The sequence below is a fragment of the Lytechinus variegatus genome, chromosome 4 (genome assembly GCF_018143015.1).
Source record: "Lytechinus variegatus isolate NC3 chromosome 4, Lvar_3.0, whole genome shotgun sequence".
In the NCBI taxonomy this organism is placed as follows: Eukaryota; Metazoa; Echinodermata; class Echinoidea; order Temnopleuroida; family Toxopneustidae; genus Lytechinus; species Lytechinus variegatus.
Genome location: NC_054743.1, coordinates 35338110 through 35351379, shown reverse-complemented (window position 1 = coordinate 35351379; position 13270 = coordinate 35338110). Strand labels below are relative to the sequence as shown.

Genomic DNA, 13270 nt, shown 5'->3' with positions numbered 1-13270 from the left:
CACCCCTGTTCAACCCTCACACTTCCCCTGGAGGAAAGGGTAGCCATTATTTGCAAAATGAAAGTTTATTGCATTGTCAATGTGTTCTACCCAAAGCCCAGTGCACACAATCCGATTTTCAGAGAAATTTAGCATTTGATATAGTCATGCCAACCCGTAAAATGTTAACGATCAATGTTTCTGGTATGAATACTAAAATCAAAATTTCTGTCTATTTTATGGCTTCCTGTAGGAAAGTAATTTCTGAAGGTTTCCATGGCGAAGTCAAGAAAAATAGTGTAGTATGTTTCATGGTACATCATCTTTTGTAGGCAATTGTCGGTCCTGAAAAGGACTACCCAAACTTTTGTCATTTGCGTGATAACCATTTTATAATAATGATAATGATGATGAACATTATTTGTATAGCGCTTATCACAAATCATGTCTCTGAGCGCTTATGGATCAATTTCAAACTTGGTCCAAGTAAGCATCCTCACATACATGTACGGTCGTCACGAGAGGGCATGTTAGTCATTACATTCAGTGACCTTATATATTTTCCTGTGTATTTCATTCTCTTTCGTAGACTACGATGTGTGGAGAAATAGTACTTGAAGAAGAAGATGATGAGTTTGGGTCGATAGATTTTTTGTGTAGTATGGCTCCTGCTATTGAAGGAAAGAAAGACAGTGTCCAATCAGATCTGTTGGTAAGCAATCACATGTGTTTAAAATCCCTTATGAAACACACCTTTTCACCTTTAAATCCCCCATAATCAAACATTTTTTGTTGGTTATCCAGAGATGCCAACCAGTACGATTTTATCGTATTTAGTACGATAAAACAAGTAAAATACGACAGTACGATTTTGGCCATCAAAAATACGATTTCCCGACTTTCTTTGATTGTCCTGTTTTTGTCCCATATGTGTGCTATGTATAAGCACAGTTTCAAATTGCCAAGTGCGTCTTTTTTTCAGTACCATAAAAAGTGAGCTACGTCCCCCTTTTTTTTTTCCTGTAATACATGTACGCGCATGCTTCCAGTAGTTTTTCCCCTACTTCACCATGTGTAATTTCTAATGCACACATTTCCAGTCGGGATATCACAATTCTGTGAAATAGTAATTTGAATTGCACAGGAGATAAATCCCCGTTCTCAGCACATAGGATGTTCGAGTCTTTTATCCTCACATCGCCGACTTTGCTTGTCAAAACGGAGCCTTATTAATCCAAAATCAATAGTTGTGAATTATAGCTTTTTAATTTCTTTCTTGGTGAGGGGTAAATATCAGACAATAAATTATAAACAAGGCTCCATCTAAAAAAAAAATAGGAGGACGCCGTGCACTTGAGTGTGGAACTTGTATGCTGTTAGCTAGCCAGTTTGAGCTCACGTTCTCTGCCAGAGCTCTGGGTGAGAATTCTATCAGTAATGGCCTAAGTGATGGTGATTTTCTGTTTCAGATAGAGTTTAGATATCATGTTAATTTTTGATAACTGTCAAAAAAACTTGATGATTCCTTCATTGTGATGAATATTCAAGTTATTAATGAATACATTTTCACAGAATTTAGACTCTCCCCTGAATGAAAGGCATTTTCTGTGAATATCTGCGTTTTCAAAAAACTTGTGAAAAACTTAAGGTACATGAACCTACGATACATGTACATTTAAAAAATCACATGTAGCCTGTGGCTATGTGCTGGAATTTGAACAGACTGAGTTAGATATTGATTTAATTTCTTCATTTCTTTAACATAATTTATATGCAATCAAAGTGCGCCTCACAGTCACAATCATACACAAACACTCACCCACAACCGTGATTCTAACCATGAAAAAAAAAACTTAAAATTTTTTTTTCTAAGTTATTATTTGATCTGAATTCTCTCTTTTTTATGTTTATTTTATTCATTGATTTAGATTTTTTTTTTTGGGGGGGTTCATTGTTTGTGGTTCATTAAAGATGAAAAGTAAATCAGCCCATGTAAAGGGGATGTGGAGTGAGGGTGTCAAAACACGCTTAAACATTTAACTCTGATTTCTTAGTTGTTTAAAAAGCCTATTACTTACTACTTATTAAAAAATTGCAGGAGTTGCACTTACTATAAACAAATTTGGAGTGTGGTTCACAGTTATATTCTTTTTTTTAATTGCCCCTGGTTCCAGAAAATTGCCCCTGGTTCCAGAAAATTGCCCCCGGTTCCTGTAAAAAGCCCGCGAGCAGGGGGCAATTTTTTTTAAAGCCTTGCTTAATTCAAGGCTTGCACTTGTCATGTTGAGTTTTCGTGAAAATCTGATTTTTCACTAAAAAATATGATTTTTGAGGATATTCAGTCTGATTTTTTGTGTCAAGAGGTTGGCATCTCTGGTTATCAGTTTTTCACATAACTACCCACCATAACTTTCTCATTGAAAAAAACAGAAAATTTTATTGCTCAGGCATTCAGCTAAGAGACCGGATATTTTTGTTGAAATTTCCTGTAGGACACGTTTACCCCTTTCATAGTGAGAGCTGAAGTGGAGTAAGTCCGGAGTCCAGAAGGAGTTGCTCCACTTTGGAGGGCAATATGAAAATTCTGAGATTAGTTCGATCCGGATTCAAAGCGGAGTACTCAACCCACTTCCAGAAGAGGGTTACAAACGGAGTTACTCCGCACCGGAAATGCGGTATGCGCTTATCGCTGTGATCTCGCCACACGTATGGCGCGAACTCGCTTGGAAACCATTGCAACGACTGCGGATACACTGCTGCGGTGCTTGCCAATATGAAAGGGGGTTTAAAGTCGGTCCGCAGTACAAGCGTATAAACTCAATCCGGAGTTATTCCGGAGTAATTCCACTTCACCTTCAGTATGAAAACGGTAGTATTGAATCACCCTAATATGGATTCATGGTTATTTGTAGTTTCTCTAAAATGCACCTCCCTCATTCTTGATTCCATTTTTTTCATTTCAGGGTGATAGGAGACGCGATAGAGACAAAGCCAAAAAGCAGAAAGAAGAAGAAGCACTAGATGTACTGTTCGGAGATTTAGTAAGTATTTTATCATTTATTGTACTTTCTTGTATGGTTCTCAGAACACCAATGTGGAGAGACTTTAGGGTATTTATCTCACTGATTTAACAAAGATGACATTTTTTTAATTTTATCTTAGATAAAATGGATCTCAGATTCCCCCCCCCCCCTTTTTAAGGTGTTTGACATTTACATTACCCTTGTGGGCTTGGGAAGCCATTATGAGACTTTGCAAAATGAGTGTTTATTGCAGCGTCTCAGATTTGTTTGTCTCATTGTGTTCTATTGAAAGACAAGCACACCCTTCACGATCAGTTGCGATACGATTTTCAAAGAAATTTAACATTTGATATGATCATTCCAACCCATAAATCGTTAACATTTAATGTTTCCGAAGAGTGGTATGAATACTAAAATCAAATTCCAGTCATAAAAAGCTTCCTGTAGGAATAAAAGCAAATTCAAATCGTAATGACGTCCCGATCGGCTGCGATTTAAAGGAGAATGAAACCATTGGACCAAGATAGCTTGTGTGAAAACAGAAAAATGAAAGAAACAGATCAACGAAAGTTTGAGAAAAATCGGACAAATAATGAGAAAGTTATGAGCATTTGAATATTGCGATCACTAATGCTATGGAGATCCTCACATTGGCAATGCGACAAAGATGTGTGATGTCACTCTTGAACAACTCTCCCCATTACTTTAGTATATATTTCACTTAAATTGCCTCTTTTATTACATCTATCAGTAGAACATGTATTCTTTCTATAGGAGGGCATGTAATACAGATTTTTAAAGAATACATCATGGATAAAGAGTTTGTATCACCATACAAAAAAGCAAAAAGACACATTTTCAGGGTATTTCATAGTCCATCAAAGGGAAAGTTGTTCATGTGTGACATCACACATCCTTGTCGTGTTGCCAATAGGAGGATCTCCATAGCATTACAGATTGCAATATTCAAATGCTCATAACTTTCTCATTATTTGTCCGATTTTTCTCAAACTTTCTTTGTTCTTATTCTTTGATTTTTCTGTTTCGACACAAGCCTACTTGTTCCAAAGGTTTCATTCCCCTTTAAAGCCGATTTAGGGAAGTTCGACCGCAAGGCCTGCAGCAAAGCAATTTTAGTATGACTAGCATTATGCCAAACTTCAATTAGAATAATTTCACCTCTTGATACTTTCTTTTTCAATGCATAAATGCTATTTGTTCAAAATCCTGCTGTAGTTGGATTGTACAACGTGCAGCATTATGTTTTCGGTGCGTCTGTCCGTTCGTCCCCTTTTCATTCTCTTGATAACTTAAAGGACAAGTCCACCCCAACAGAAAGTTGATTTGAATATAAAGAGAAAAATCCAACAAGCTTAACACTGAAAATTTCATCAAAATCAGATGTAAAACAAGGAAGTTATGACATTTTAAAGTTTTGCTTACATGTAATTTCACAAAACAGTTATATGCACATCCTTGTCGGTATTCAAATGAGAAGACTGATGATGTCACCCACTCACTATTTCTTTTGTATTTTATTATATGAAATATGAAATGTTCTAATTTTCTCCTCATTGTCAAATGAAACAATGATTAATTCCTCCCTGAACATGTGATATTAGCATTGTTTAATACTGTATGGTTCAGTCAAGGTGGACCTTATTGTCAAATCTGTTTACAAAAATGAAATATTGTTTAAGTTAAAAACAAATAAATAGTGAGTGAGGGACATCATCATTTGCATGTCACTGAGTTGTACCTATCATTATTTTGTGATAAATAAGGGAAAGTTTAAAATGTCATAACTTTCTCATTTTACAACCGTTTTTGATGAATTTTTCATCATTAATCTAGTTTGATTTTTCTCTATTTATTCAAATCAACATTTTCTGGAGTGAACTCGACCTCTAAGAACCCTTTCATAAATCAACTTCAAACTCGGTCCTATTATGCACCCTCATATTCAGACATCGTGAGAGTGCATGGTATTTATCACATTCAACGATATATTATTGTCTCTTTTTTATTTTTTCATTCGCTATTGTCGTAGGAAGAATGTTTTGATGCTCTTGAGGAAGAAAGACACAAAGAAGAGGTTTATTTGGCTCCTGCGAAGAGGAAGAATGTCCAATCAGATTTGGTAAGCAATCACATGTATCTAAAGGTTAAACACAGTAGTTGCAGCAAACAATTATTTCACGAGAAAGTCTTTTAAATCAAGGTTAATTGTCAAAATATTATCATACATCTACATCCATTACATTAATAAAAACTTGTATATGTAAAATCATGAAATCTTAGCTCGAAATCGATAATTCTGATAACTTGCACAGAAAAGCATATGTGGGTCAGTGTAGTAATAGTGCTTTGAAAAATGCCTGAAATTTGATGGAATTCCGTGCTTATTTTGCTCATTTCTCAGCAATTGCGTATTCTCTTCCAGAGATATTTGGCACATATTTTATTGGATTCTGTTCGAATTCATTTTGAGATTGTAATCGCTACTTTTACTTTAAAGCATTACCATCCCAAGATATGAATTACCTCATATCCACCCAGTATCCTTTCCCAGAATGCAATATGATCTTGACTGGCTTTAAGGGAGGAACCACACATGTATACAGTTTATTTTCCAAAGCTGTCTCAAATTACCTCAAGTTTTCATGAGAAAAAGCATATTTTCATTCTAATCCGTCAAACATTCATGCATCAATATGACCTTTCATACCATTGCACACATACCTTCCAAAATGTACTGTTGTGTGTCTTATACCCCTTTCATAAACCCAATTATGCGGATAATAGCCGCATAATTTGGTTGTAAAATCGGAGGAGGACCAGAGTTATCCGCATTATTTCGATGCTGCTATTATCCGCATAATAGCAGCATCGGGACCAGATTTTGACTTTATGAACGCATTTCCAAAGTAATGCGGATAATTGCCATGGTGTGGTCACAAGGTCACCCTTTTCCAACGCAACCCCATCGGAGGGGGCGTGTGCAGTTGCTATGACAATTAATCGCCTTTTTCAGGTTGGGCGCTCGTAAAAAAAAGTGCGGATTATTTTCAGAGTTTGTGAACGCAATTTTTATTGAATTATCCGCATTATTCTTAGGCGGATAATTGGAGGATGGGTTTATGAAAGGGGCATTAGGAAGTTATGTGACGATATTCATTTGCGCTGAGTAAATAAATGCAGGTCCAATGTGTGTATTGTCTACTTGCTAAAAAAAACTGCTTTACTGACAGATAATTATGATTCGCCCTTGAGGGATTTTGTGTTTTTTTGCTTTCAATATTAAATTGTTTCATCATATTCATAGTTTAACATAAGAAAAAAGTTGATTATCATTTATGTTTTCTCCAACTGCTGAGGTGTTGTACAATAAGTATGCTTATTTATGCAATTGTACGACATTTCAGTGAAAGAAAGAGACATGATCCAACACCATTAGCGATAGCATCCAAAAGGTATGTTGGCTTAGTTGGTAGAGCGTCCGTCTCACAACCGGGAGGTGGGGAGTTCAAACCCTGGCCGCGTCAGACCAAAAGACGTTAAAAGATGGGAGTTGCTGCTACCCTGTTTGGCATTTAATGAGTAAAAGGGATAGAGCCTCGTCGATATGGCGCTGCACGACGGCTTTCGGGCCCATGATCAATTGGGCAAAACAAATTTTTGGAGTTTTTCATTTCTGGTGTCTATTTCGATCAATAGAATATGGATTTTAAGATTTTTTTTTTGAGGTGGGATATACATGTATGTATGTATGATTTTGTTCCTCCTTTTTCAGTTGATATTAGAAGGAGGAAGTTCAGAGGAATCGGATGATGATATGGGGTATGACTTATTTGACGAGGAGGAGGGGACCGAGGAGGAGACCGAGGAGGAGGGGCGGGGTAAGATGCGTCAGTTCTGGACAGGTAGGACAGTGGGAAGAAGTTTGAGAATGTCACTCTCAAGGTCACGCTCAAGGTCACGTGCAAGGTCACGTTCAAGGTCTCCTTCAGATGGAGAGGAAGTAACAGGTGAATTTAGTTCTGCTATTGGTTCCACTCCAAACCGTGTCTTCCTTTCTCGGACCAGAAAATGGAAACACTTGTAACTTTATTTGATGAAGTACAATCATATAGAATAGTAAGCTGTGGCGCGTTGTGGCCTAGTGGATTCTGACTCTTCTGACTTTGAAACAGATGGTCATTGGTTCGAATCCCAGCCAAGCGTAATTTCTGCAAGAAATTTATCCACATTGTGCTGCACTCGACCTTGGTGGGGTAAATGGGTACCTGGCAGGATTTTGTTCCTTGAAATGCTACCGTGCAATAAAAGGCTGCAGGGCTAAAGCCATGGTAATAATATCCAATTTTAAGCGCATAGGGACGAAGCATGTTGGTATTATTATAAAGCTGTTGATAGTAATATCCATTTTTATAGCCCAGCTACCACATGTATATGCGTATAGTCTTCTGCGCTTAATATCACCAAGGCTGTGTTGCTGAGCCACCATATACCCTAAAATATAAAGGCATTATTCCTACCAGGTAGCCATTCATCTCACCTGGGTTGAGTGCAGCCAATGTGGATGAATGTCTTGCTGAAGAAAATTAACGCCCGGAGTAGGATTCAAACCCACGACCCTCTGATTGAAAGGCAAGTGTCAGAACCACTGGACGGTGACGCTTCCATAGAGTACTATTTACCATTTAAAATTCCTAACTGTTGGAGTTTCCCAATAGTGTTTTTGTGTGTTGTCTTTCATGGCGAGTTCATGGTTGTGTTTTTAGTTGCGTGCTTCAATTGTGAAAATGATACAGCTTTTGAAAGCTTTAAAGAATATATGATGCATGTACATAGTCAATTTGGTAATCGCTTTTGTTATCATTTGCAGTTGAAGAAATGACATCTCGCGTCTACACCCGGCCGCATGAGTTAGGGATGTGGCAGAGGGCCTTGTGTACTGGAAACATACCAGAGTCTTTCCCTGGATGGACAACGGGGGAGCTCTCCGTTTTAAAGCAGGCCGTGAACGGTTACATGATGACCCTAGAACCTTTCGTGGTTCCTGTTATAGTGGAGTCGTTACCGGACAAGGACACCCTGGAATCCTTGCTTGTCCTGGATCTGTTCAGTGTAAGCACTATGTACATTTCTATACTTGTATCAGCTTCTATTAGTGGATTTTTATTTTGTTTATTGTTTACATTGAAATACAAGATATTGCATCGCAAGTTTTGTACATAAGCCATTGGAGAATTTTAGTGCATCTTGCAATACATGTACAGTCTTCCATGTGGGCAAATTATGCAGAACAAAATACATGTACATGTTATTAACACACCAGTTATGGGCCTTATATAATGTGCATTAATGAAAGTCTTGATTTTTTTCTTTGTGGCAGTGTGTAGACGATCCAGATGATGATGATGATGATGCTAGTTCCAGTGATGAATGGGAGCCTGTAAGTATAACAAGTTTTATAAAATAGGTGTATTAGTTCTGAAAGCATCGCGATTGGCCAATACGCGTCACGTGACATCCAACTTTTTTGGTGCACTGCACGACAGTGCAAAAGGTGCGCAATGAAAATTGATATTGCATGCTCAAGCAAACCAGTGCAGTAGAAGTCCCAGGAGAAGTCCAACAAAACTGTACTGTAACTTTTTAAGAAATTGTTTCTGTGTTGCTATTTTATAAAACAAATAATGCACTTGCTCTGTCGTGCGTAAAAGTAAATGCAGAGAAAGCTCGATTTCTTCAGATGGTATTATAGTGGCAATAACCTGAATAGATTTTGGGTGATGATGTCTTTTAAGGTCACAAAGATACATAAAGTGCTGTTTGAGGGATCAACTACAAACTAGTCTCATGTACTAGTTGCATTTTGGAGTGGCGATGATCAGAGGTCATATGTCTCATGTTCCCTAGGTCATATTATGAATAAAAACGGCTTATTCTTACAAGAAATAAACTTTGATCAATTTTAGAGATATATTTCAATTTCTTACATCTATCACAATAGGTTAAAAAAGGAAATATATATGATTTCAGGTTCTTTAAGTATTCGCAGTTTGATTTTCCTAATAAATATATAGGCCCCTATAGTTTTTAAATTGTTATATTTAAGAATATTTTTATTGATATGTAAAGTGAATTATGGTTATAAAAGCAATTTTGCAATCATCCATTTGACTTTAACTTGTATGAAGAGCTGCCAGTTTCCTATAAAAGGACTCATAATTGTATATTTGTCATTTTGATAACTTTCATGGTAACAAGTCTGAGCAGCCAATCAAAGTCAAGGTTTCCAATGTAGTTGCAATAATTGCAATGTAAACATAAGGTCCGGGGTTCAAACCCTGCCGCAGCACTGCGTCCTTTGGCAAGGCGTTATTTACGTTTGCCACTCTCCACCCAGGTGCAGTATATTTGGTAGGAAGGAATTCCTTGAATGCTTGAGTATCCGATCATAATTGTCGTGCTAAAGCCGTGGTAATAATATGCAGCACTTAGAAACATCTGTATTAAGTGTTATATAAATGTTTCATATCATTATTATCATCAACATCCAGTCTTGTATTGTTTTCTGCCATGTCATGTTTCAGGAACTGCAGTTATTCTTTACTCTTGGTAAACATGTAAGCTTTGTGAAACTGTTTGGCCTGCTCAAGAATGCAGGCATATACTCACTTGGTAAGTATATACTCAAGCTAGTTTGTATAGTAGAAGTAGTAGTAGTAGTAGTAGTAGTAGTCATAGTCGTAGTAGTAGGAGTAGGAGAAGTAGGAGTAGTAGTAGTAGTAGTAGTAGTAGTAGTAGTAGTAGTAGTAGTAGTAGTAGTAGTAGTAGTAGTTATAGTTAGAAGTAGTAGTACATGTAGTAGCAGCAGCAGTAGTAGTAGAAGTAGTAGTAGTGATAGTAGTAGCGGTGGTAAAGCGGGGGGTGGGGGGCGTTTAAACCCCAACTACTGGTTCCCTGCAAATAATTTGAATAGGAGTGTGGGATCATGCAAGCAGAACAGTAGTGGAATAGGATGCATTATGACACAGCTCATCATTGTTGGGTCAAATCAACTTGTCCACACCCCCCCCCCCTTGTAGCAAATAACTAGATCACTACTGAGTAGCAGCAGTAGTAGGACTAGTAGTAGTTAATGGTTGTGATGGTGTTGGTGTTGGTGATGGCTATTGTATTGGTTTAGTAGCAGTAGTAGGATTAGTAGTAGTTAATGGTGGTGGTGGTGGTGGTAGTGATGGTGTTGGTAATGGCTATTGTATTGGTTTAGTAGCAGTAGTAGGATTAGTAGTAGTTAATGGTGGTGGTGGTGGTGGTAGTGATGGTGTTGGTAATGGCTATTGTGTTGTTTTAGTAGCAGTAGTAGGATTAGTAGTAGTTAATGGTAGCGGTGGTGGTGATAGTGATGGTGTTGGTGATGGCTATTGTGTTGTTTTAGTAGCAGTAGTAGGATTAGTAGTAGTTAATGGTAGTGGTGGCGGTGGTGGTAGTGATGGTGTTGGTGGTGGCTATTGTGTTGTCTTATGTGGCAAAATTCAATTACATAAGATAATTGAGAGAATACATGTTTATAATACTTGTCTTTGCTACTCATATTTGTTACATGTAGGTAGCCCCACCAACAAGCTCTTATTCCCCATTAACAATTTTTACTTTGTATTATTTTCTGATGTATTGTTCTTTGAATATTTTTGTAACTTTTTTATCTGTTTGTAAACATGGTTGAATCAATAAATGAAGCATGAAATTACATATGTGATAATAAAAGTAATGAATATGAGAAAGGCCCTCTTTTAGTTTTGCTTTACACCTCTGTGTCTTGATTTCTTTGTTTCATAGGAGGGAAGATTGGTGGCAAACTTCTGAGAGTGTTGATGGTGTCTCTGGTCGTGTGTTGTGCCCAGAAACTATCATCTACCAAGCCCACCGATCATCTCAACCTCAACCAGCTTACCCACTACATTCAACATCTGGAGATCGCACGAACAGATTCCTGGATTGAGGTTGCTTCTCGGATGATTGCGAACTGATGGAGGTTGAGATTGTGATGGGCGGGATTCCTGGATTGAGGTTGCTTCTCGGATGATTGCAAACTGATGAAGGTTGAGATTGTGATGGGCGGGATTCCTGGATTGAGGTTGCTTCTCGGATGATTGCAAACTGATGAAGGTTGAGATTGTGATGGGCGGGATTCCTGGATTGAGGTTGCTTCTCGATGATTGCACACTAATGAAGGTTGAGATTGTGATGGGCGGGATTCCTGGATTGAGGTTGCTTCTCGGATGATTGCAAACTGATGAAGGTTGAGATTGTGATGGGCGGGATTCCTGGATTGAGGTTGCTTCTCGGATGATTGCAAACTGATGGAGGTTGAGATTGTGATGGGCGGGATTCCTGGAGAGCGGTTGCTTCTCAAATAATTGCTCAGCACTGTGCTTCTATGAAATCCTGGAGAGTTTGCCTCTGGGATGAGTAAAAAGTAGTTAAAGATTTGGTTTCAGGTAGGCTGGGGTAGGAACTACCACCCAATATGTTATGCACAAAAAGTCATGATTCCACTTGACTTGAGCATCTTTCATATCTTTTTTGTAATCAAAAATAATAAAAATCCTCAAAATTAATTAGTTTTAAGTCTGATTGTGATCAGAATTGTGTTGCCAATTAATAACATCTCCTGGTCATTGAAATAATAGTTTGAAGTAATCTTAGATAATTGTCTAATAAGAAAATACACTTTCCTTCTATGTTTCTTCACGAAATGAAAACTTATCAATTATCGATATGGTTATTTCTATCAGATGGACTAATTAGTTACCATTTCAATCCTTATGAAAAATCACATGTATTTTAAATGTCCATCCTAAATTATATTGTTGTCATGCACTACATTGAAATTCCACATTGAAAGGGATAAGTCTGTAGTGCAATTACATCTTAGTAAAGATTTGGTTACAATCTCAGGTCAAAGTTAGAAAAGATTTATATTTTTTTTATAAAGAGAACTGTAATGAGTACTTTTTTTTCATTCTCTCTATGCTGTTTCTCTCTGTAATGCATTTCATAAAAGTATGGTGATATTTCATCAAAATATAGTTGCGAAAAAATTATTTGCAAGAGGTAGGAAATTAATTTACTTTTCTAGTAATTGGCATTAACTACGCAATTTCTTCATAACAAATTAATCTATTGTTCATCAGTATGATGCTAATTCCCTTACAGCTTTGAAGGTTTCATTTTTATGTACAGTTGTCTGACTTTTTATTTTTATAGTGGAGATGTATACTTTTGAAATATTTCATCTTGTAAATATTAATATGTATGGTCTGTCAGTTAGAGTTGGCTTTGTTGTATTATTTTGCGAAAATAGTTTTTGTGTTTATCTTACAAGTAAATGTCATATAATTGGGATCGATACCCAATTTATAAGAGTTCCTCTCCTTTTCATTTGAATAACTAATGCGAATACATGCCAAAGTGTGTTAGAAAATATATGATTATATATCTTTATTTTAAGGAAATTATACATGAAGAAATTAGATAAGCAGTCCATTTAAAAATGGTTATGTTGTTGAAATTGTTATTTTGTCTTTAGAAAAAAATGTCATGCTTTTATGCAAACTATGTTGAAGATATGTTTGTAGTGTATTAGTAGAGGGAAATATGTTTAGCTAAATGGTGCAATGGTGATGTGATTATTGATGCTACAACAGAAATATACTTGCCTATAGATGATAGTGTAGTGATGATTTGATGATGTAATTAACAAATTAAAGATATATGATATTATTCTAATACTTTATTGAATTATATAAATCATTTTCTAAATTTTTTCTGTATCATTCTTAATTGGTAAAAATCTCATTTTCATTTACTCTTATGCAATTTAATGTATAAGAAATCAATTCAATAGCTATGAAATGAATAAATAGAAGTTACATGTATATAGTGTGTTAATTAGCATTTCAACGAATATACTTATAGTAACATAACAGAAATACAGTTACATTATATATAACGTGGAGCGTTGTGGCCCAGTGGATTAGTCTTCGGACTTTGAAACAGAGGGTCGTGGGTTCGAATCCCAGCCATGGCATAATTTCCTTCAGCAAGAAACTTATCCACATTGTGCTGCACTCGACCCAGGTGAGGTGAATGGGTACCTGGTAGGAAGAAATTCCTCGAATGCTCGAGCGCCCAATCAAGGTAGCCATGCTAAAGCCGGGGTAATAATAGCAGGGCCCGCTGGGAGAACAGTT

The 13270-nt window shown here is 36.8% G+C and overlaps 1 protein-coding gene across 8 annotated transcripts in view; it reads left to right on the top strand.

Annotated features, from left to right (window-relative positions):
• Nucleotides 1-11229, top strand: part of LOC121413928 (protein mono-ADP-ribosyltransferase PARP4-like) — a 62185-nt gene extending 50956 nt beyond the window's left edge. For 6 of the 8 annotated variants that reach the window (XM_041606939.1, XM_041606936.1, XM_041606942.1 and 3 more), the window contains 8 exons: nt 569-691; nt 2943-3020; nt 5053-5142; nt 6796-7030; nt 7891-8132; nt 8401-8460; nt 9605-9692; nt 10854-11094. In XM_041606939.1, the coding sequence (XP_041462873.1) occupies nt 569-691; nt 2943-3020; nt 5053-5142; nt 6796-7030; nt 7891-8132; nt 8401-8460; nt 9605-9692; nt 10854-11044 (1107 nt within the window). In that variant the 3' untranslated portion in view covers nt 11045-11094. Of the gene's footprint in view, nt 1-568; nt 692-2942; nt 3021-5052; nt 5143-6795; nt 7031-7890; nt 8133-8400; nt 8461-9604; nt 9693-10853 lie in introns of all 8 variants that reach the window. The other 2 variants (XM_041606938.1, XM_041606937.1) reach the window with 2 other exon arrangements.
• Nucleotides 11230-13270: the final 2041 nt, after the last annotated feature.